At 32.7% G+C, this 26,764-nt stretch overlaps 1 protein-coding gene across 1 annotated transcript in view; it reads right to left on the reverse strand.

Moving 5' to 3' along the window:
• The window catches only part of TRHDE (thyrotropin releasing hormone degrading enzyme), a 385,264-nt gene that overhangs the window by 18,697 nt on the left and 339,803 nt on the right, over positions 1-26,764 (reverse strand). The window contains exons 13-15 of the mRNA XM_012738835.2: positions 22,450-22,597; positions 19,612-19,709; positions 19,084-19,191 (exon numbers count right to left, since the gene is read on the reverse strand). Of these exons, the coding sequence (XP_012594289.2) occupies positions 19,084-19,191; positions 19,612-19,709; positions 22,450-22,597 (354 nt within the window). The remainder of the gene's footprint in view (positions 1-19,083; positions 19,192-19,611; positions 19,710-22,449; positions 22,598-26,764) is intronic.

The raw sequence follows: 26,764 nt of genomic DNA on the forward strand, positions 1-26,764 counted from the left end.
GTCCCAGGTGGCTAGACTGTGGCAGACCTGTCAGAGCTCCAAGATTGGTAAAGCAGTTGCTCATTCTTTGGGCACAGCCAGAAAAGTTGGAGCACAGGATGCACAGATCAAATCTTTCTCACTCCCTAGCCGTGAACTGGGATTTTTTGGACACTCCTGTGCTGAGCAAGAGGAAAAACTATGGAGTCTCTTAGCTCAAGCCACTATCTATATTCTCTCTCAGATAACTAGGCTGTTCCAGATCCTTCAGAGCTCCAGGACAGGCAAGACAGAAGCTAGTTGTCTGGCGAGCTCTTTTGAAAATGTTGGGGTACTTTATGCAAAACCAACCTCTTCTTTCCCCTGAGCAAAGCTGGGAGCTAGGGCATCTCTTCCTGGTCATATAACTCTGTGCCAGGCTGTAGAGATTCTGGTGAGTGTGTGTCCTCGATCACTCTCTGGCTTTGATGAGTCTGGGTTCACATCCCCTAGTGGTGCTGGAAACTTTTGATTAGTTTCTAGATTTCTCAGAAACAAATTTGTCCATATATTGTTGCTGAATAGGTGTGTTTATGGGTGTAAGGAAAGTAGAGCTTCCTATTCCACCATCTTGTTGACATCACTTTAAAAATTTTATATCTTTTCAGAGGGTGCCATTGCCAAGCTCTGGGCCTAACCAATGACCTGCAGAGTAATTCCAGTGCATCCAACATAAAATTCTCTGAGGGTTGAATTGGCCAGAGATGTAACCTCTAACTACTTTTTTAATTCCTTCTTTTAAATCCAGATTTGAATCAGTCATCTTTGAGAAATATTTGGTGTTGGAAATACTGGATTTACAACAATAACTATTCATTCTGCTCACCAGCATTGAAGAGAAACTTGTTAAAATACAGCCTCTGGGCGACTGAAAAGTTAGGAACATTTAAGGAGCTGCTTGTATGGCAAGCAAGAAGAAGAAATCTCAAAAGGACTCCCAGCAATGAAGTGTTGGATAAAATGACAGACAGACCACCCTGAAGGAATCCAAGATAAGTCCTGGGCAGAGGAAGCCTTTGAAGGCAAAGCTGTCTAGAACACGGACAGGTTCTGCATATGTATCTGCAGCCACAAACCAAGAGAAAGAAGCCATAATTTGGATATGCTTTAAAAGTAACTGCTATTCCAATTTTAGTCTTGTCAGTAGCCATGCCTTTGTGGATAGCAGGTGCATCAAATTTGATAATATGAAAATAAAGCATATATATTTACATATATAATCAAAAGTCTGCTGATGGTTCATTGAAAAATAATCCCCAGCATATCAGGACAGAAATGGCTCTATTAGCCGATGCTAGGAAGTGCAATTGCATAAGTTCATGTGGTTCTTTAGAAGAGCAAAGACAGAGCTGATTAGCCCAAGAATGCTACTATGATTTTTTTCTAGTATCTCTTCCCACTCCATCAACTCATCTTTCTTACCCAACCACCAGATAAACAAATATCAATGTAAAGTTCACAAGATTATTTTTATTCATCCCTAAAAATAAAACAAGATTGGTAAACACTGAACATGCCAAAGGCCCTCAGTTCTCCATGACTTCCATTGTTAATGAAACCCCCTTTTGTTGCTAAAAATGTAAAGATGTTCTAATAACATTTCAGCAAACTGATTGCTCTGGGGACAGTTTAAGATCTCTTTGTATAAACCAAAGTCATTAGGAACAAATGAAAAAGCTCACTTGTTTATAAAGCATGAGCTAAAAAGAAACTCCATAGAACCCATAGTTATGAGTAGTACAAATGAGTCCTGTGAGACTCTTGACATCAGGATTACCAGGAGACAGGGCCCTTCTAGTGAATGTGAAAATTGTTTATAAGAATGTGAATATCCCCACAGTCATTTCTCTTTAATTGCTGCTTCAGAAGTAAATCTTTTAATGGAATTTTATCATCTAGGAAGAAAGACTGTGTTTGTTTTTCTTTAGGTATGGTAGACACGGACATTGAGCTAGTCTCTCCTAGCTACAAGATGAATGAGATAATGCTTAGCCAAAATAAAATGCCTTTATCTTTGTAGGGTAGTAACATTGTAGAAATTATTACCTAATTAGCGTAACTTGTATTATACTTTATATTCCATTCTCACTTCAAATAGAATTATAACAGAGATCATTTGTATGATAAAACTTTTGAAAGCACAGAAGTTCAGTTTATCATTTTGAAATAATTTATTTTCATATTTCAGTGATATATTTAATTATTATTTGATCTTGCTAAAAGCAAATGCCTAAAAATGCCAATGCTTTGGAGGTAAAAGTTAAAAAATTAAGTGGAAAAATAAAGAGAGGCATCTTTCAGGAAAAATTAATTTCAGTAAATAATAATAATGGTTTTCTTAGTTTGGACTGTAATAACAAAGTGCCACAGACTGGGATGTTTATAAACAACAGAAATGTATTTCTCACAGTTTTGGAGGCAATAAGTCTGAGACCAGGGAGACAACATGGTCAGGTTCTGGTGAGGGTCTTCTTCCAGGCTATTGACTGCTGACTTCTTGTTTCCTCACGTGGCAGAAACAGGGCTAAAAAGATCTCTGGGGTCTCTTTTATAAAAGCTTTAATCTCATTAGTGAGGATCTCACCCTCACAACTTAATTGGCTCCCAAAACCCAACATCCTAATACTATCATTGGGGATTAGAATTTCAACATACAAATTTTGGAGGGAAACAAGCATTCAGTCCATACCAATGGTACCAATGGTGGAATGAAATGAAATCATGGTAAATTGATACTTTGTTATTAAATGGAAAATTGCTCAGTAGATGGATAAATTAAGATAAGTAATTAAGAAAATTTCTGAAGATGTTGCTATAAAAGTTTTCATCGTTGTATTATTTTTTAAGGTAGAACATCTCTTGTAATCCCAGATGCTGAGGTGGGAGGATTGCTTGAGGTCAAGTTTGAAATCAGTGTGGCCAACATAGCGAGACCCTGTCTCTAAAAATAAAAACAAAAATACCCTGAACTCATCCAAAACAGTAACAATAAGGGACTACTTTAAGTTACAAATAGTAAATGAGAATTATATCATAGATTAATATTTAACGATATAAAAATAGAGTATAATGCATATGTAAATGTATATTACGAATACTACCATTGTGTTACATTTAAAAAATAACGTAATACATTATGTTCTTAGGAAATAAAGACTGAAAGGACAAACAAGAAAATATTAACAACATTTGCCTCAGGGTTTGGTCATTATAGCTAACTAATCTTTTTTGTTAATTCTCATATTTAAAATTTAATAACTTAATAACTTTACAATTATTTTGGAAATAAATGCATAATTACATTTTTAAAGATGAAATTCTGTTACTATTAGAATAAAATATATCTGATATATAAAAATGCTATTGAATAATATGTGGAAATAATTCTGTTGATAAATTTAAAATATCTCCCAGAGGAAGATAATACTTACCAAAGGAAAAAAAAAGCCTACTATTTTAAAATGTAAATTTTGATCCTTAATCATCACATGAGTCTATTTCTAAGCAGGTTTTTAGTAGACCCAATTTGGCCAGTAACTGCCTCTAGGTCTGGGCAAGTCAAGGTCATTGCTTCGGGCTTTATTTTTTATCCTAATTGGACAAGGCTAAAGCACATGAGTTCTAAAGTCCCTTCTTGCTGTTAGTACAAGATTCTTTTCATTAGTGTTTATTAACATTGAAATGTGGCTTCAATTATTTTCAAAGACAATGAAAAACATTTCTGAAACCACTAGCCTCTTTAAGAGCATCTCTTTCTATCAGTGGCCACCACATATGCTACTGATATAGAGTGAAGCCTAACATTTAATTAATTAACTTTAATTAATTTATAATTCATTCATTTGAAAATAGTTTAGCCACTCTAACTGAAAATAAAGGCTTTGGTGGAGGGTTCCTTGCCAACATTCCAAATCTTGTTTTGCCTTATAAATGCTTGCACTTTTAACCTCTTTCAGGACAGGCAATCTGTGACTTTAAGATATCAAACCGAAAAATAGCCTGCATTTACAAAGGTTGACCTTGTTCATAGTGTCCCCTACCCACATCTCTATCTATTCTCATTTTTTAGCCTCTTGTTTGCTGCTAAGAACACCATCTTGAATAGAACTTAAAGCTGTTAAAAGGAATGAGTGACGTTTTGCATGTAAGTATCAGTTTCCTCATCTGGAAAATGGGGATAATAATTCCTCATAGGGCTGTTAAAATGATTAAATGAGATGTTTGTCTTGGGCTTAGTACAGTGCCTGATGCATATATAGCAAAGGCTCAACAGGGGCTTTATCTATACAATGTGTATATCCAGCTCAGGAGATATACCTAATTGTCTCAAGATGTGGTAATGACTCTCCTCCTCCTCATTATTTTTTATCGCTATTATTATGATGATGAAGTAACAACCGGTCTTTCCCAAATAAGTAATGGAATATTTTTAAAAGGCAGCAGTAAAATTTTTAAACCATCTCAATGAAAGTGAAGGAGTAATTTATTTAAAAACATGACTGATGTTGTATCTCTATTTTAAGGCATTACAATAAATTACACTTTTATAATCTCAAATAACTTTACTGGCATGCTTGTCAATCAAATGTGATGCCACTGAATCCATAAAAAAAACCCTGCCAACCGGAAGGAATATTGTTTCTAGGTATCTCTTCAATGCCTTTAGTTAACAAAGGGGGAACGGAATCCCATGTGAAACGCTTAGCCAGTGCCCGGTCCAAAGGTCACTGGCCGCACTGTTGTTCACCGGGCACATTTCATGCCACAGCTAGGGATGCTCTGTTTCTAGGGAGTTCTTTAACTTGTGCCCAAACGGCGTTTGTTCATTTCCACTGAACCTTAAGTATAACAAAAAGGAATACTCAACCTTGGAACAAAGGAAAAGGCAGTTGTAAAACAGACTGCACAGCCCTTTGGACCTCAAAAGAATAGCTTTGGAGAAACCTGATGGAGAATAGAACAAATGTATTCAAAATTATCTGAATGTGTTGTAAAATGATGCACAAAACATCTTATATTTTAATTTTGCATGTTTGCAAAGAGGCATATGCTGCTCTTTCTATATGAAAGAAAAAAGAATTGCTGGCAGGGGAGCAGGGAACCATTTTAACTCTTAACATCCTGAATATATCAAAAGATTATGTTTTAAGATAACTGCACTTCTTTTAAATTGCTTTAAAATGAAAGTGAATGTACTTTGAAAGGGACATTCACTTTATCTAAGTTGAAATAATATATATAAAATTACTTTTTAAAAGTTTAAGTCCCATATACAAAGTAGCTATTATTTCCAGTAGGCATAAAACTGGATAGTCAGGAAAATGAACGATGAAGGTTAAATATCTGGGTTATAAAACTGCTTTATAAAATATAATTGCTAAAGCACAAAAACATAAGAAACTGAGTGACCCAGATAACATTAAAAAGAAGAGGTCAAAAAGGAGACATTATAGAAAAGGTAGAAAGGTAGAACACAAATGAGTAAGGTACAGACAGCCAAAAAAATTCAGTGTGAATGACAAAGACCTACTAAAAGGTAAAGGGGGAAAAAGCAAATAATTAGAGGAGAATTTGTAACTTGTCTAAAATTTTTCTTTGGCTTGGATTTTAAACATATCCTACCGAAAAGCCTAGAACACCAATATCTAACATTTCAAAACTTAGATCCTCATGACTTTCTTGTGATACATCCAGAATCAATTATACCCATAAGAGCTTAAAAAATGCTTTATATTAAAGATAAAAAAATTAAGATATCTATGTTGACTCACTCTAAAACAGTGAGCAGCAGGCTGCTATATAAATAGCTCTAAGAGTATAACATAATTTAAAACTTAAGAGGTATACAGTTGTAGTAGAAGTTGTGAAATGGCTGATAAATTGCCCTATTTATAGATGCCTGTGTTAAAGATGAGATAAATTGTTTCCTGATAATCGCCTGCCTATTATCCATGGCTTTTCAACTCATCTGCTCTATCCTGACTATGAATATTTAAGCTTCTTGTTCGCTCAGCTCTGGTCAGGGCACTGTAAATCTAAGTGCCTGCTATGACATGAAGTCTAAATATATAAACAAAAATTAATGATGTTGTCTGCATCAAAATAATTAGGAATCAGTACTTTAGCTTAACTGTTAAAATGAAAGATAAATGATGGGAATGACACATTAGTTACAATAGCAAATACATAAACACTGTTCTCATTCAAATCATAACCCAGGTCTGAGTGTCAATGAAAACTCCACTGGATTATACTGAGCTCTACTTGGACAAATACCATTTGTTGCCCAGGAATAATTTATAGCAAGTCATCATCTTTTGTATTCTTCATACAAAGGTTGAAAAATTATACAGGCTTATTGTATCCATCAAAGTGCTACTTCCGTAAATGTGAGGGATCAGTACAAATGTGGTTTACCTTCATCTCTAATACACTGTCAAGGTCACTGGGGTTAACAAGGCTGATTCTTCAGTGTGGGAAAAATTGACTATTGTAATTCAGTTAATTTTTTTTGCATAACCATTAAGCTATCTTGAGTAGGTGATGAATAATGCATTCTTCTCACTTGAAAGGTCCCCAATCAAAAATAGATTTTATTTTAGCCAAAACAAACTTTGTCATTTGTATGTGTGTGTGTATGTATATTGCCCCACATATAATGCTCTGGGCTTTAATAGTTTTAACTGATAGATTCACTATGTAAGAAAATGTTGTACTTTTTAAAAATAGAGAAATATTCTTATTCACATCAAATCTGATATGTTTTATGGCTTTACTGAAATATACTTTGACTCTCATGTTATTTTTATATGAAAAATCAGTGAAATACATGATTAATCTCATATGTGTATGTTTTATGGAATAATGATTCATTTAATCAAATTTAATAAAGGATACTGAATTAGAATAGTTATGAAGAATTTAACTCTGTTATAGGAAATAATAGAAAAGTGAAAACAAAACAAAACAACCTAGGTACCAGAAAAAAGGAGAATGGCACGAGTAGAAGAAAAATTTATAAATTAGGTAAAAAGGAACATTTCACATAGTGAGCTATAACTCTATAATAATTTCACATAGTGAGCTATAAGAAAAACATATTTTAAAAGAATTGATATTGTTCATTATTTTGTGAAATAATTGAAATATTTGAAACATATATATGCATATATAATGTAACTGGCAAGTACTGGTTATAGCATTACTTATGTCTACAGAGAATGAGAAAACTGTGTACACTGAATGCCTGTACTGTATTACTTCGAGATAAAATAGGGAAAGTTTATGTATATATGAAAATTAAATAGAAGTAACTTTAATTTTTTTATCTGCTTTTATAATTATAAAAAGAATTTCAAATTATTAGAAAGAAACAAATGAAACTCTAAATATTTAGAAGTGAAGGATCCTGAAAAATGAGTATAGGCTTTTTGCTATGACTTTTAGGGAAATATCTCTATATTATTCTATTTCATGTCATGGACCACTCTCCTGTATTTTTAGCCCTACATAATTTAAAAAATACTATTATGTTGGTTGATGATTATAATTTTATCTGAATTTTATGAGTTACAAGAAGGACTGCCTTCTCAGTACTTTTTAAAATACTTATTCTCCTTGATGAAAATCTTAAGAAGTAAGGGTAGGATGAAGTTCGTTAAAGTTAAAAATTTAAGTTGCAATATCTCCTTTATATTCCGTCAAACAAGAAAACAAAGAAAACAATTCAAAATACTGATTATAAACCAAGGTTTGAATATAAGGCAGAGACCGAAGATATGTGTATTACTTTCCTAGGGCTGCCATAACCAATTACCATAAACTTGGTGGCTTGAAGTAACAGAAATTTATTCTCCTACAGGTCTGTCTGATGGCAGCAGTTCAAAGTCAAAAAGTTAGCATGGTTGGTTTCTACTGGAGACCCTATGGGAAAATCTATTCCATGCCTCTTTCCTAGCTTCTGTTGGCTCCAGCAATCCTTGGTGTTCCTTGGCTTGTAGCTGCATCACTCCAATCTCTACCTTCATCTTTATGTGGTGAAGATACATCTGTGTCTCTCTGTGTTTTCTTTTCTATGTTTATAAGGGCACTCATTATTGGATCTAGGGCTCTACCTAAATCTAGGATGAGTTCATCTCAAGATCCTTAATTGCATTCTTAAAGACCCTATTTTTAAATAAGATCACACTCACAGGTAGGGGTCAGGATTTGAAGGTATCTTTTAGAGGCCACTATTTGACTCATGATAGCATGTGTATGTGCTTTTAATTTTGCTGTTATTGCCAAGAACTTACAAGCCATCAAAGTTCTAATTTTATTTTTAGATATTTTAAGATCTATATCGTAAAACAATATTTGATGCTTATAAAACATTTAATCATAATTATCACAATGTTAAATATTATCACTCTATCATTAGAAAGAAGACTAACATGAATTATTTCATTTTTATTTTGAGATAGATTGAAATACATATATAGAATCAGTCCAAAGCCTTAGTTACAAGGAGAAAAATTAAGCAAAAAGGAAATGTTGGAGTTGTTGAAGGACTCTTCTCAGTGGTCATGGAAATGCTTATACTACTTTGGGAATATGTGGAGGAAATCTCTCCTTCATAGTGGTTGACAGTCATTGCAATGAACCCTATAAACAATGTATCTGAATCTGTCAGCATAATCAACTCATTGTGAGTAAGATTGTTTTGGAGGCTGCAGATATTTGTGTTGGTTATTCAGCTCTGTCTTAGTAAATAATAATGATTACTATTATAAGTATAATCAGCATTGTTCCCTGAGTCACCCGTATAAATCTATATTCACTTAGCACTCATACTATGATAAACAGGCTGTTAAAATAGAGCTATTATATAACTAATCAATAGGCATATTTCTTGATAGATGACACAAAAGTTCAATAGTATTATGCCTGAAATCAGTATAATATTAGGCAAACAATACCAGGGCAATAAGTAAATTATTACTGGCAGAAGTAGGGGTGCTGCAAAGAAAAAGAAATTAAATCAAGTCACCTTCAAAAAGCATACTTCTATAAAAATTAAAATATCTTGAAAAAATACTATTGACTATGTGCCTCTGAGCATGGCTACTAATATAATCTTTTATAATTTAAAATGTCAGGGAAAACATCAAAGTTTTGGGAAAAGGAAAACATGAGTATGATTATTTCTGCATTTTAATTCAAAATATAAAATTGTTAATGCATTTAGATTAAAAACTAAATATGACTATAAGAAAATAAATAGGAATATGCACTAACTAGAATTATATTAGTTCTATGGGCAATTAAAACCCCTGCTATACCAAAAAGTAAGTTAAAAATACAACCAGATTAGTCCTTCAAGTAAATCATTTGGTCTAATATCCCTTGATGGACTGAATTGTGTTAGCATATATTGAATTCTCTAACTGGCAAAGAAATTAAGTAGTACTTCTAGTGTGATTCCAGAGGAATTCAGGGAAAAGAGGAATAAAAATTCTTCTTCTATATTTAGGTGTAGACACTATTTAAGTAATTGTAATATATGAAAACCTAAACTTATACCAATGATAAGCCAGGTAGTGACCAATGGCTAAGAAAAGATTTTCAGTTTGACAAAGAAATTTATAATAGAATTAATTCAAATAGCAAGCTCGTTCACTACCATTCATATATTATTTCTGTTCTACATAGCTTTTCCAAAACACTTGTTTGATAAAGTACTCTAATCTTAGAATAAAGATCTCCTAAAGCCTTGATGAAGAAGCATAATCAACTAACTGGGATTTTTACTCCTCTCAGAAAACAAAAACAAAAACTGATTAAATAAAAAATATTATCTTACCAAACTTTTAAAGGATGTTCTTGTGTCAGTACATATTCTCCTTGATCAACTAAACTTTTGGAAAGTACCAAGAATTTAATCTTGAAAAAGGATGTTGAGGGGAAAGACTATTTTTACCCACTGTTGCTTGCACTTAACACTTCCTTTCCTTCTTAGCCAAATGAACATGTGTCTTTCCTGTAGACCTCAGTTCTGTTGTCACTGTGCAGGAAAGTCAACCTCATTAACAGGTGAAATTGTCCTTTTCACCTCCCCTCTAGATTCTCATCGAAGTTAAAATATCTCTTTATTTGCATATCATCTGATTAGCACTGGTCTACCCTATGTTCTTTGGCTCTCCATTTGATCTCTCATACCTGAGACAAGATAGAGACTCAGGGTACATTTCATATCTGAATGTGAACCAATGCTGATTATAATAAGTAAAACCATAACTATGGAAGAAAGATGACATAATATTTTATTTTAGAAATAGAGCTTAAAGTTAAAAAGCAAGTTGACTATTAACCAGATATCCCATTACTCACATGTAGACTGATGAACCTGTCCCTAAACACTATAGCTGTCACAATCAGGGATACAGTGTATTAAAGATTATATTGTTTAGCAGTAAAGAACTACAGAAGAATAAACTGATCATAAAGTTTCAACGGTGACAATAATTTTCATTTTTGTGAATGCCAGAGGTTCCTATACTATTTTCTGCTTTAAAGATGCTCAGGACCAAACTCTAAGATGCTGGTAACAATTCATAACAAAGTGACCAGCCACACTTACTTAAATACAAAATTCTCAGTCCAGAAAAGTGAGGGAAGGAAAGTGATTATCTCTGAAGTTTTTTTTTTTTTTTTAAATAAGTATATGTTGTAAAATAAAATAAAAAAAAGGAGGGGGGCTCTCAAGTTCTGCATTGGGAAAAACTAGCTAAAAATACTTTTAAAATCAGCATTACAAATACTCAAGTAGGTTTTTTACTATATTTGTTCCTCTCACCTCAATGAGCCTGTTATGAACAATGTTTACGGAAGAATTTGCACACAGGGTGAAATAACAAGGATGTGTGAAGCTCTCTATCAGCAGTGTTCCATGATATGCAAAGTGCAAAATAGGAAACTAGCCAAACAAAATTGCAGTGTAGGATGTTGTAGTACTTCATTTGCAAAAAAATATGAATGACTAAAAATATAGCTCAGTCAGTTTTAAGCTACTTAACGTAATCCACTGAGAATATAGCTATTTTTTAAAGCATCCTTCTTAAACACTTAAAGTTAAATAAATTTTTGATATTCTGATGAAAAAAAGCAGTTTCTATGCCAGGTGAAAATAGGAGGTAAAGAGATACCTAAATTGATTGGTAAAATTAACATTAGCTAACTAGTAAGATAGGACTTCAAGTAAAATATTTAAACACATGTAAGAAAACCATGAAAACTACTTTAAAACTAAGATATAAATTATTTTATAATACAAAATAGAGTGCAAATAGCTGTATATTTTAGGGGCAAATGAGTAAAAATAAAATTAAGAATTGTATAAAGTTCTTGGGGACATCTACACAAATAAATACTAGGTATAAATCCTTAGGAAATATACCATCTTACATATCTATACCTATAGATGCATCTATATCTTTAAATAGAAAGGTAAAAGTATTTGGATTTTTAGGGGACATGATTAATAAAAATATCTTATATTTTTATTTATAGAATATTTTATAAAAATAAATAAATGCATTTTATAAAAATATAATATTTTATAAAAATTGATAGAAGAAATAAAATAACTTTAGAATACCCTGGACATGTTAAAGTTCAAGGGCCATAGTTCATGTCTGGATTATACCCAGCTACTCGATGCTGTGAATTTTCAATTCCTGGTCTGGAACTCCTCCCTGATATATATTCTCTGCTGGGGCAATCTCATCTAATTATCATTCTTTCAATTTCTACCCACACATTAATGCAGTGGTGTTCAAATGAGGAGTTCATTCCTCTGTAAGTAAAGGAAGACTTTCCAAGGAGTACTTAACACATAAGTAGTGTTATGGAAATCAATTTCCAAATTCTAAACTTTCACATGGATACTATTCATAATACCTTTCTATTTTCTCCCACTTTCCAGGAGAAAAGCATATTTCTCACTCATCTTACACCTTCTAAGGATGCAATATACTGCAGTAGCAAAGAGAAAATTCTAAATATTGGTGTTGATGTTTAGAAAATGAGTTTTTGAATTTTTAAATTCTTTGCTTCCATAAAATTTGATGAAAGGCTTAATCATATTGTCAGGTGATAATTAAAAATTTTTGGTAATAGATAACTATGTGATATTTGGCACAAAACTTGGAAAGATTGTGAAGAATTGTGTCACATTGATAGAACAAAACACCTCCTATTCTCATTTACTTATTTATATATATAATTCTTCTCAGAACTTTAACATAAAAAGAGAAATAAAATTTATAGTGAAACTTTTCTCATTCTAGTAATAAGTAATATTAGGTAAGTATTGATATTACTTAGGTAATGATATTAGGTAATGATATTAGGTAAGTAATGATATTACTTATTAACCATGAATATATAAACTAATTGAAAAAAGTGCTCATCTTTTTTTTACTTTTATATTTAACAATTTTTATTTATGTGTTTGAAAATTATTTTTCAAGCTAACAATTATAATAACTAAGTATAGAAAAATTAACATAAGGTTTTGTGATGACATGAAAAATGATTTTCTTTCATATATATGTGTATGTGTATGTATTTTTTAATAGAAAGATATGATAGAGTAATTCATAAAAGATTTTCAAGCAAAAATATTTTAGAATACAAATTTGGGGAAGAAAAAAGAATGATATAAAATCTGTGATTATTAAATAAAACCATCATATTTTAAAATGGCTAATGGTAAGTAAAAAATAGCTATAGTGTTTAAATTTCACCAGATACATTTAGAGGGCTTAAAAGGATATTGTTTTAAAATGTCTATTAACAGTATGCTGGAAGTTAAATCCTTGCAATTATTTAAATGTATGACAGAGAATTTTAGATATAAACTTAAACATATTATTTTAATATGTGCATAAAGTTTGAGCCCTATTGGATTATTCTAGAGAATTGTCTTTAATGCCTTTCATTCTCTTACCCAACAATGCAATCATTAACTCCTGTCACTCTTTCCTCCTCAGTAATGCTCAAATATCTCCACTTCTTTTCATTTCCACTACCAGCTTTCAGGGCTGGATGTTTTTCCTGATCGTGTGCTGATCAAATTCCTATGTAAGAGTCTCTAAGAACATCACACATCTCTCCTTTGTTACATTTATCTAAGTTTCATTTTTAGTTTTGCACAACTATTTTGAACAACTTCTATCTTCCTCTTACCTCCCCACCACCCCATCAGACTTTAGGGCATACAAGGGCAGGAACCACGTATTTTAACACCTGGAAAGTAACAGGGGCTAGCATTAGTTGAATGAATGAATGCTGCATTCCAAGTGTCTAACACAGTGCCCAATACACAGGAGTTTCTCGATAAGTGTTTATTGAATTCTTGAATGAATTAACATATAACCTTTGACTAATCAAAAGAGAACTCAAATTATTCCCATTTGGGGGGAAATTATATGATTTATCTTCAAATATAGTGAGTGTGAAATTTTAGACTGTAGTGTTGATATAAGTGCTAGAGTTTTGGTGTCAATCTCTTCACTTTAAAAATATGATTGAGATTCTGAGAAGTTAACTACTTTGTCTAAATCCACATCTGTTTAATGACAAAGGACAACCTAATTCCTGCCTCCAGTTCACTGGAGGGCTGGGAAGTCCTTTCCTTTTCACTACTCCATACAAACTCTCTGCTGTGTTCACTGGTTTGCAAAATGCCTTTGATGGTAACTGAGCACTACAATGACAGTTCTGGCTTTAGCTTATGAAAATGTGGAATGGAACAATTTATAGTAAGAAGAATAGAAAAAGTGGTGTAAAGAACTAAGAGAATAGAATGAGAACTTGCAAACATAGTAAGTTAGCCTCCATGTTTTGAAGAATGAAAACATGAAGTTTCTGAACTAGATGTACACAGACCGTAGTGGACAGAGCCTTTGTCCCTCCACCTTTATGTTCTTACATAAGAAAAGCAAAAACTGATACACAAGGATCAGACATAAAGGAAAAGGGTTTATCTGGAGCTGTCTACATTATGAGATAAAATGAGCTATGACTGAGGAAGGAACAAGTGCCATAAATAGCAACTGATTAAGAAGTGTAAGGAGGAAAAAATAATATTTGCCTGGAGGCCAAGAAGAGCAATATTTCTTAGAGTAGAGAGAAAAGGGCAAACATCCTCTTGCTCCTAACTGAGAATCTCTATAGTTTTTGCTTTCTGTTTTATGTTACAGGTCACATCCTTATAAGCCTCAAAACTCATAAAGGGCAGGCCTAACATTGAAGGCATACAATAAATGTTATTGTCCCTACTGTCCCTACTGCCCCCATTATAATTCACACCACCTATTACACAGAGGACATCAAAACAAGTAGAGGGCAACTCTGAAGATGACTAGTGTTTTATGATTTCCTATGAGGGTAAGTATTATACAGGTATTCTTTTACCTAACTCTCAAGACCTATGCGCTTGCTAATATGATTGCCATTTTTCAGATGAGGAAACAAAGAGACTTTCCCAAGGTTATTTATCGGAACAGCTTCAGTTTGATCACAAATGTCTCCAACTCTGAAGATAGTAACCTTTCCCTAATGCCAGTGGTTCCCAAAGTGTGGTCCCTGGGCCAACAGCATCAGCATTACCTGGGAAATTGCTATAAATACAAATTCTTGAGCCTCACTCTACCTACTAAATCAGAAATTCTAGTGGTGGAGCCTAACAAACTGTGTATTAACAAGTCCACTTGGGGATTCTGATGCACGTTCAGGTTCAAAATCCACTGTTTATGCCACATAGCCGCCTGAGCATAAAATTGTTGCTTATACTCACTGCAGACAGTACTTGAGGACTGTTGGCTGGTTTTCGTTTATGTTTTTTTTTTTTTACTACTTTTGAACAAATGTATATTATTGATATAGAATAATTTGATATACTATAGAACCACATGCAATAGGATTGGGGGCAGGGATGCGGGATGTAGAAGCCCAGCTCCGCCATCTATTGTTATATAATCTTGGTAAAGTGCATAACCTTTGTAAATTTGGAATTTTTCATTGTTAAAAATGAAAATTAAAATGATGACATTGTACACAAAAAACACTAAGTCACTGCCAGAAGTATTATAAACAATAAAGTAAATATAGTTTTTATTATGATCATAATTAAAGAGAATATTAGTAACATTATAATTAATTAAATGAATAGTGAAGCTTATATATTATGTGTGTTGTAAACTAGAGATGCTTCTCTTCTTATTATTTTTATTATAGAATGGTCTTAATTTTTATTCAAATTTGAAATGAATTTCCAATTCTTTTCAATTTAATAAACATTTATTATGTGCAAGATGCTGCATTGTTTTGTTGATTATTGTTTTCAAGTAGACTCTTCAATTTATATGTTAGGAAATGGATATCACTATTTGTTGAGTAATTCTTTACATTAAATACTTTAAATCTTGACTCCAAATTGGCTTAAAGCTTTAAATTGTGCCCTTTAATAGTATTTTTTAAATAATGCATTATTTTGGACACGTATTTAATATCAGGTTAAATTCTTACTTAGAGGAAACCTCATAATGCCATATTATGATATCTGTATAGTTAACTATACAACCTCAATAGTGTTTTAATATGGACATTTTCAAATAATAAATCATCTACAGAAATAATATACTTCCTATATTTTACTCAGCAAAACATAGGCTGTTATTTCTTGTTTATTTGTACCAACCAGTGAAAAAAACAATTTCTATCCCCTCTATTATTCTTTTTATATATACAAAGATGTGATCATCTTTTCTGTATCTTTTTTGTTGTGTTTTATTTTTTAGAGTGAGATTTTTCAGCTCTCACAAACTCCTCTCCTAGCTGGTGTTTTCAAGATCTTTCTATGATTTGTATTGTTCGCCACCAAATGCTTGGCAATTTGTCTCTTTTCTGAAATGTGGCATTTCGCTGAACTTCGTCCCCAAATTGCAGCCTAACAAGACCTGAATGTAGTTCAATCCATTTTTATGCATGACATCACCATTAGAATTCAACACACTATAGCATTTGAATATTTTAACAGGGATCAGAATGTTGACTCATTCAATTCATCATCCACTGTAATTCTTGAAATTTTCTCTCTGCTACTGCCATCTGTAGCTATTCATTGCACTTTTTGGACCCATCACTCCTACCTGCACCAACTTTCACATCCATTCCACTTTTCTGATTCCGATGTCACCAATTTTACCTGTCTCCCCAGTGTATCAGGATTATGCTGCATAGCACCACAACACCCAAAAGATTTGCAATCCTTGTTACTTCTATGACTCATTGTTTTCAGATTTATTAGCATAAATATATTAATACATCTCAAAACATTTTACAAAGATACCACTACATTACTTCTAGTGTTCTTTAAGATAATTTTTGCAAATTACTCTTTAAAGCTTCCGTTAAACAACAACAACAAAAAATCAAACAAAGATGACTAGTCTATTGCTGCATTCACATTTAACAAGAAATCTTGTTCTTCCCTTCATTGACTCAAATTGAGAAAGTTAAACTCAGCACCAACTACAGGATTGTATTATTGTTTTTATTATAAGCTGTCATCTAAAAAATCCAAATTAAATCGGTGATCTTCACACATAGGTAGCCAAGTGGGTATCATGTGCCCTCTGTGTAGTAGGTTACTTGTGTATGCTAGGGCATGTCATATGGTTGGTTAAGCAAATCTTAGTAAACACAGAGTTAGATTCACTGAGCATGCTTATCTTCCTAGTTGCAAAAGAGAGCCAAGCAGAGAACATAAAATTAATGTAGGAAATGACAAAAAAACTCTTTAGGTGTTTGGCTCAAACTTAATTGTTTTACCATAAATAAATGTGATAAAAGAGTTATCAAAACCAAATGAGCTAATGCCTTATATGAAATTTCATTAATAAAAGAATTATGGAAGTGATGGATTGTTTAAGCTTGTAAGTCCAAAATTACTGCACGTATTAGATTAAACAGCAACCTATGTACCTTTCTTCTGTCTGGAATCCCTATCCACCCACCTGACATAAACACCTATCCCTGTGTTTAATTCTGTCTTATTCTCTAACAAAGTCCTACTCATCCTTCATGAGGCAAACAGAACCTTCCAAGATAGTTATCCTTCCCTTCTCTGGGTTCACACCCTATCTTGTGCTTAGCTCTTCTTTCAAAATAAAACTGTTTGTTTAAAGACCTCTGTCTTCTATTAATTTTGAGATCCACCTCTTTGTTTTCCAGCTACCACCGGGTACTGAGAATTGTTCAATAAAATTTTGTTATATAAAGCAGTTTCCCAATAGCTAGAGTTTTAAAATGTATGCAGTGACATCATGCTTGAATGCTCTCTAGTGAAACTATGCTGAGGCATTGGTATAAGGCCAATTTTTATAAAATGGTAAGAAATATGTTTACATGTATAAACCCATTAAAGGGTTAAAAAGCAATTGTCAGCTCTGAGAAAGGGCATCTGTTTATTGCAAAATAAAACAAAAACAAATATAAAACAAAAATAAAAGGGAGTGAAGTAGAGACTGTAATTTCTAAATAATACATTTGATCTTTTTCTCTCATATGTATATATCATATATACCTCAATAAAAGTTTGGCTGTAATAATTTGGAATCAATGTTTATTTTCATGGTCTAATTATATGTGGTAGAGTTAAAGGAGATATTGAAAAATAAGAAAGAAGTTTGTGTAACATTTTCAGGTTCAATAGAATAGTTCTTAAAAGACTTGGTAGAAAGGATAATTATTAGTGAAAGTTTAAAAAATGAGGACATTTTAGTTCTAAAGAAGACTGATGGCAGATTTAATTATTGTCTTCAAATATATAATGGATCAATTGACAGATGATAGTGATTAAATATCTTTCTTTTTAGCTTAGTTTAGGACCAGAAACAATGATCTTAAAAGGGCAAGCAGAAAAATGCTATAGAAGGTGAGATATTATGACAAATTACTAAATAATGCAGTGAAAGATTTCCCTCAGAGACCTTTAGAACAGAATAGCTACCCTTTGATTTGGAGTCAGTTTGATATAAAATTTAAAGCTAAATAACTTGTAACAAGACAAATACCAGTTCATTTCATAAGTAGGGTATACTGACTATGGTTCTCTATGTTTGTCCAGAACAAGTCTCTTTCTTGTCCATGGGGTCATCCCCGCCAACCTATATGAGGGACAAGTCCATGTAGCGTATAAAATAGCATCATCTGTACAAATTTGCCTCCTAGCTCTTTTCCTTCCTAGAAGGAAGGACTCTAGTTAAACAAGGAGGGCAGAAACTGAAGAAGAATGGATATTTGTTTCCCAGTGTACAAAAAGAAATGGAACATAAAGCCTCTTGGAAACATAAAGGCAACTTAACAAGGTTTAAAATACTGTGGTCAGAAGACCAATGATCTTTGATTATTTTTATGTTTAGTATTCTTTTCCATAACAACTGACATTTAATACCATTTTTTTCTCAAAAGTAATTCAATTAAATAACTTTATCTTCATATTATGTATTAAAATACCCTACTATAAAATTCCAAGATAAATTACAAGTTTAAGGTTATTGTCAAGGGTCACTGAAAAAGTAAAGATCTCTTTTCATAACCTTTTTGATTTAAATATTAACATTTGTTATGCTATTTTGTTTATAACATATGCTTGTAATTGTTTTATGAATATATACCACAACCTTTATAAAGAACTTTAAAGAATTTGGATTAAATTTAATTATTTTATTTTTATGGGATGGCAGAGCTTTCAAAACTTGAAATAAGGTGACAACTTACATATATAAAGAATAAAGGCATAGATTAGGGAAGTTAGTCTAAAATTTGATGAAACATCCAAAGATAAATATATTGCAGCTTTCACACTGTTGTCTTGTAAGCTTTGAACCTGAAACAAAGTTTTGCTGTGTGTTTTTTTTCTTGTTTTGTTTTTCTCCACTTGATAAATAAAATGCATCAGCTGAAAATCTGAAAGTACTATTAAATAATATCAGAAATACAGAATTTGGTTGAACTAACCTGTTTCTGTTGCTGGAAATCCAGTCTGAAATAAGTGTTGATGCCTGTTGGTGACAGTGCTTGTTGCCAAAGCTACAAGCCAGCATTATAACTTCTCTACGTAGTTCCCTAGATAGCAAAAGAAAAAGATCAAAATCAGAGTAACCTATTACATAAATCAGTAAATTAATACAAAATAGTTTCTAGACCTGTAAATCCTGTGCTGCTGAGTAAAAGACCCTTAGAGTGAAAGTTAAAGGTATTAATAGTCTTCTCTGCAAACCGTATTCCAGAGAGGGGCATGAGTTTCAATCTCAATATTACCAATAAAGGTAGATCTTAAATTGAAACATAGCAGGGAAATGTCTTTGTTCTGAGGATCAGGTGATGGAAACTGTACTACTCAGCAGCAGTCCTCCCAGGAAAGTAAAACATAAGATGTAGAATGAAAGAAAGATTGTCTCATGCTGCTAAAGTCACAATGGCACTAGTAGTATGTTATTGTATAGCTCTGGAGGAAAAGAAGAGAATAAGAAAATAAAACAGTACTCATGCTGGTAGGATGCTTGAACAAGAGATCCATTAAAATTGTTTTTTGGCCATCCAAGCTTGATGTACGTTGTTGCAACTTGCTTTAAAATATATTCCTAAGTGGGGGTAGGAGAAATAAAGATAAGATCAGTTTCAAATTTCACTATGAGGACAATCACAATTCTTGCGAATACTATCCCTTCCCATCTTACTAATGAGAAGACTGAGGCTCAGAGAGCTCTACTACCTTCCCTAATATTGGTTGATTAACTTGTTCATTTACTCAACAGATGTTATTGAGGGTCTACCATGTGTCACACTCTGTTCTAGAGATTGGGCATGAAACCTCCACCTTCCTCTTTATAAGCAAGGTCCTTGTTTCCATGGAACTGACAGTCTAGTGGCAGAAAACAGACACTAACTCATCTAATAAATGAGATGATGTCAGAAAATAGTTAAGTGATAAAAAGAAAAATAAAGCAGGGTAAAAGGATCAACAGTTGTAGGGGTGAGTATTTCAGACAGGGGAGTTAGTAAAGGCTTAGTGAGGAGGTGACAGCTAAACAGAGTTCTGACTAATGAAAAGGAGTGAGCCATTAAAGATCTGGAGGGAGAATATCTCAGGCAGGGGAACAGTAAGTGCAAAGGCCCTGAGGCAGAAGCATCCCCAGTATGTTTGGGAAACAGCAAGATTTCCAGTGTGTTTCAGGGGGAAAGTGGAAGAGGTGAGAGCAGAGAGGTTGCGTGAGTTCAGGTTATGCTGAGTATTGCAGTCTTACAGACTTCGGATTTTACTCTGATTTGAAGGAGATGTAATTGGGATGTGAAAGCCGAGGAACAACAAGAACTTCTCTGAGTTTTAAAAAGATTTGCCTGGCAAGGGTTTATGTAAATATACTCCGTAGCAGCAGCAGCAGCAGTAGTAGTAGTGAGCATATAGTAGTGAGACCAGTTACAGGAATATTGAAGTACCACATGTGAAGGCTAATGGAGGGACCAGAGGAGATCAGCCCAGATGCAATGGACTGCAGGTGGAATGTGTGAGAAAGAAAGGAGTGTAGGATTGCACCAAAGGTTTTGGCTTGAGGAATTGAAGAAAAAAAGTCTTCCTTCGATTTTAAATGGACCCACTTTCAAATAGCAGTAAAATTATAGGCACAGTAGGGCTCTATCATATGTTTATTCAAATCAGTATTTCAAATATAGAAAATAAGGATAAAATGCTGTTGGAATGGTAGAAGTCTACTCTTTTCTTCCTATCAACTAAATAATTTGCATGATTAAGTATTTTAGATGACAATTTTTGTAACAAAATGAAGAAAATGAAGAATATTGATAACACCCATACATACATATATACAAATACATGTGATTTACTAAATGAAAATGTGCATCTAATAATTTATGCATTTTATGTCAATAGAACATATTCAATGCAAGACTGTTACGTTGGCTTAGCCAGTAGCCTAGCATTGATGAAACGGAAATTCACGGAACACTTCAGTGTAATGACACAGTATTTCAAAGTTAGCAATCCATTCAGCTAATGATGTATTTTAATATCAATCTCAGTGTAAGATATGCTCTCCCTTACTCTAATGTGGTTCTTGAATTTTGTCAAAGGAATGAAAGCACTGAATTACAGTAAAAGCAATTCTTAACTTTTACGGAAAATGAAGTATCTGACATGATACAATATTCTAAAGTATAAACATATACAAAATGCATTTTATATTTACAGAGGCTTAATATTGCAGTGTCTCTGCAATGGAGAAAGAGTAATAAGTCTTTCTCTAACAGATAAAAATTATAACATAACTTTAACGAGCCATTTGCTTGCCTGTCTGTTGTAAAGGCTTGGGGAAAACAAACAATAATAAAGAGTTGTGCCACAATTTTTCCTAATTTTTTAAAAAATATTTTTAAAGTTACTTTTCTGTAGATTTAGGATGAAAAAGGAAGTGATTCTGTTTGGCCATCAGACAACTCAGATGGCTCTAATGAAAGATTTCATGTCATGCATTCCAGTTTTGAGTACTTCCAAATGTGTAAGTTAATTAGCAGATTCAGTATGTCATAAAAATAGAGTAATTTTATAAAACACAGGGAAGGTTTTTAAAATAACTAAAGGAAAACAAATAGTACCACAAAGGTAATAGAAAGCACAGTGATTAAAAAAATTTAAGAATCAAAAGCTCATTAGCAGTACTTAATCCTAATATTATTCAAAATGATGATTAAATCAGATTAGGCAGTGTCAGCGGTGCGATTTTGGCTTACCAGGCTTTGAGTTTAGAAAATCTGGTCAGGTAACCATTTTGGAATGTTTGTCATGTCTTCATGTCTATTTGGATTATCTGTTGTTTGCTCTCCTGTATCCCCTTGGACCCAATTATGAATGGGCTTTTGCCTCAATGTTGATCTTATCCTTGTTAATTAAGGAAGTGAATTGAATTCACTATGCCCTTTTGGATAAAAATAATGACTAAGAATCTTTACTGAAACTGCCTATATTCTGTTAAGATCTTCGGGATCCCTCTACCCAGGTTAAGTCCTTTGTGAACACACAGCCCTTTAACTCTTGGAAAGTAAGTTTGAATTTTAAGGATTTATCATGCATATGTGTTCTTAAATTCTGAAGCATTTAAGCTTAATTGACACTTTTAGGCCAGAACAAAAGGTAGCTTGCATTAAATTTCTTTTTCAAATAATTGTCTTGGAAAATCAGGACAAAAATGATAAAACAAACTGGAAGGAGGAACTAAAGTAAGTAATTTAAGGTCAGTTTCATATTGTAGAAAATGAGAAGATAGTTTATCTCCTAAAAATTAGAAAGAAGAAATTATATCATTTTACATTGAAGACATTGTAGTTCTCCATGCGGTCCAGTAATTTGTCTAGAGGATAAAGAGCCCGGCTGGCAGCGTGCCAAGGAAGAAAATCCTTCTCCTCAGACAGGTATCTCATAATCTCCAGGGGAATATTCTGAGGCAAATAGCCAGCCCTGCACAGTCAAAAAAAAGAGAAGTTAATGTTAATTATATGCAGAAAAGATACATGATGATGCAAAAATGAAGATTTTACTTATGCAAATAAAAGGCAGAAAGCAAGATTCATCACAGTATAAAGAAAGCATATTCAGTGCTATAAAAATGAAATTACTCATTTTTTAAATATAGTCCTATGTAGGATGCCAATGCCCCTTAATATATACAGGGTTGGAAAGTTAAAAATTTACATGAATAAAAAAACATCAGAATGCATATTTTTAAAAAAGGAAAGAATTAAGGAATTTTAACAAAACCAACCCTAGGTATGTTCCTTCACAGAAACTCTTCAGAGGTAATAAATCATTGATTACTGAAATGTAATTTCAATTTCTCAACACATTATCTTTACTTTTCATGTAGCTCTGGGCAATATGTAATACACATTGAATTCAAAAAGATGATCAAATTAAAGTGTCAATTTATAGTTTTGAGTACATCTATGTTAGATTGCATACAATATTAAGTATTTTTTCAAACCTATTTTTTCAAATTGATTTCCATAACATCTATAAAAACTAGAGTTAGACTTTAATAAAGCATACATTACAAAAATGTTAAAAGAAGAGTAGACTCTTCCCTTTTATTATTTTCCTTTAGAATAGCTGATGCGTCACTAATAGCACATGTTGTATCCTCTTTTAGGGACCAATACCAGATTCTTTAGAAAATACTAAAATGTACTTTTTAAAAATTACCTAAATGCATATTGTCTATAGTTTAAGAGGCTATATCCAGATGAGGAGCCAAAAAGAATTGTCCATCTCTATTATCCAGTAGAGTGCATATAAAATCCTTGTAAAATCAAGGCAACATAAATGACAATCTAAAGTACATTAAAAGATGGTCTTGGTCTTGATGTATCTGCCACATATGGCAACACTTATGTGTTTTGCTTGAGTTTTTTACATTAATAATTGCTCTGGTCTGAATGTCACTGTCTCCCCCAAATTTATATACCCAATACCCAATGTGATAACATTAAGAAGTAGGGCATTTGGAAAGTGATTAAGTCATGAAGATTCCACCCTGATGAAGAGGATTAGTGCTGTTATAAAAGAGGCTCCAACAAGTTTTCTTGCCCCTTCTTTGCAATGCCATGCGGGGACACAGCAAGAAGGCACCATCTTTGAAGCAGAGAGAAAGCCCTCAGCAGACATTGAATATGCTGTCACCTTGATCTTGAACTTACCAGCCTCTAGAACTGTGAACAAAAATTTCTATTGTTTATAAATTAGCCAGTATAAGGTATTTTTGTTATAGCAGCATGAACAGACTAAGACTTAATCAACTGAATACAGACTTTTAACATAGAGAAGAGAGAAATATGAAAACAACCAAAGCCTGATTATCTCACTTATTTACATTTCACACTATTGTTCTTCTATAGCATCACAGAATTAGATGGATCTTTTTATTTGTGCCTGTTGCAAGGTGAACAGGGAGGAAACAAAGCCTTTCTTATCTTCACTTAAAATAAATTTGCTAGATTATCTAGTTATAACTCAAATGTGGTAAGTGAAAATTACAGATGAATATTAGCTTGCAGCTTATTGCACTTATTATGTAATACAGTGTTTTATTGTGTTCACAATAAAAACCAATTTTGAAGATTACGTTTCATTTTTCTTTGAAATAAAAGAATGTGTCACTCTAATGATTTTGATTCAACCATGATACAAAATCAACTATACTTAATATGTGACATAAATATGGTGAGATAACTCCAAATTTCACACAATTTCAAAATTTCTTAAAGTTTGTACAATTTAGAGTGCATCTAGATTTGTGCTATTTTTCCTGCAGAGTTTCCATTTTATATTATACATCCTTGTACAAATAGCATAAAATTAGGCTATGGCAACAACAATTAAATAAGCACCTATATTTTAGCTAGTATAGCATCTCAGTAATATAGTTATATTTTGATTTCACAGGTTTGTTGCTCACTGAAAAAGGAATGTAATTATTTTATGAAAATAATGCTTTGATTTTCTTCCTTAAAAAACATATATTCCAGTATTTCAGATTTCATACTTTATTTCCCCTGAATTTATAATTGTAAATATTAATTAATACTTCCTCTTTATATATGCTATGGATTACATAATTTTAGAGTTGAAAGTTTATTTAGAATCCATTATTATTTTGTTGAAGAAATAATATTAATTTTTTTAAATTTCAGTATATTATGGGGGTACAGATTTTAAGGTTTCAATAAATGCCCTTTCCCCCCTCCCCCCACAAGTATGAGTCAGTCTCCAGCATGACCATCCCCCAGTGGTGCACATCTCACTCATTAAGATTAATTTTAAAAAAAACAAAATCATTCAGTAAGTAGCTACCTTGTTATAGATCTTCAAAGTTGTGTGGATCTATTTTCCCATAGCTTTCCCATAACATATGATAGCCATATGCTAGATATAATTTATTGTGTTTTACTTCATCTCTATAAATGGACAGACATTAATGACTTATGCATTGTGGGCTAAATGACTGCAAATACAAAAGGTGACAAATGATATTATGGAAAGAAACTTAGACTAGCAAAAGAGCCTGGACCAGACTTTACCACTAACACTCGCTGTACAATAATCCATCTCTACAGCTCTCACATTCCTTCTCTATGAAATTAGAGGGTTGAACTAGGAGATTCTCTTTTTAGTCCCCAAAACCTTTTTATTTAACCTATATATATATATATATATATATATATATATATAATTTAATCTGCTAAAAATAACTACAATAATCATGGACAGAAGTTATCTATTTAAAAACTTGAAAAAATACTTTGCAATTTTATATTCTCCATTCTTTGTTTAATATGTATAAGTCTAAGAGGCAGAGCTTGGATTTAGGTTCTATAAGACATCTGGCATTGTGTAAAAAAATAAAAACAAAACAAGCCTAGTAGAAGTTTCAAATAATGACAAGGTAAGTTTTAAAAAATTATTTATTAAATAGAGAAATGGAGTAAGTTCTATTTTGAGTACTTATGGGAGAAAGTGCTAACTTCTCACCAAAATCCATGCTCTTTTCTTCTTCCTAGGATAGACTATAATATTTCCTAGTCTTCCTGGTAAGTAAGTGTGGTCATCATATGACTAAGATCTAGCCAACAGAATATGAACATGCCTCACTTCCAGGGTTTCCCATAGACATCTCCCATTAGCTCTTCCATATTCTTTTCCTCTGAAATGAATCTTCCAGATGCCTTTGGAAGTCTTGTATTGCATATGTCTAAAACCTGTGTGGCTCCCTGGATAACTGAGTATCAATTCTCTCACCCAGTCCTGTTATGTGACCAGGAAATAACTTCCATTGTAGTTCACCCAAATGCATGTTCAGGTCTATATTTTCAAGCTATTAACCTTATCTAATGCACTCCTCAAATAGAATAAGAAACAGATTACACTCAAATTGCTTTGTTACCAACATATGTAAACTAATTACCTACTACATAATTCAATATGCTAGCATTTAAGCCTACTAGATCAAAATATGCAGCTACACTTAATTGGACAAGAGGACGATCAGCTTCATTAGAAAATTAAGAATTGTAAGAGATAATGTTGGTGAATAGGTCACCTAACTCAGATGTGTGTTTGTGTAATTGGCTGGTAATGATATCTGTGATTACTACTACTGATAATACAATCAATACAGGGGAGTATGTGGAATCCAGTGAATGGAACACTAGATTAGCTGAGAGTAATCAGCCCAGTTGGGAACACACTTAAGGTCCTCATGCTGAAATGCAGTTTCTTTAAATTTGCATCATCAAAGGGAAATGTTACTAACAAAATAAAAATAATTAGCAAATTTAAAGAATATTGCATATATTATTAAGTGTATCTTGTTAATATTTTAGGAAGAAGTAGTAGATGGTATCTATTTTCTCTATTATTGGGATGAGGATAGGCATAAGAAACGATTTAGGAATCAAAGAAAAGACAATGAGGAAGAGAGGCAAATAAATGAGGAATGTTAAAGAAATAGACAAAAGATTGTCCATGTGCAGCTACACAGCTGCTGCTCCCATCCTCCCAACACAAACATATATTCTTTCCTCCTTTCCCTCCTCCTTTTCCAATTTACCGGAGCTTGAATTAAAACATATC

The sequence above is a fragment of the Microcebus murinus genome, chromosome 10 (genome assembly GCF_040939455.1).
Source record: "Microcebus murinus isolate Inina chromosome 10, M.murinus_Inina_mat1.0, whole genome shotgun sequence".
NCBI lineage: Eukaryota > Metazoa > Chordata > Mammalia > Primates > Cheirogaleidae > Microcebus > Microcebus murinus.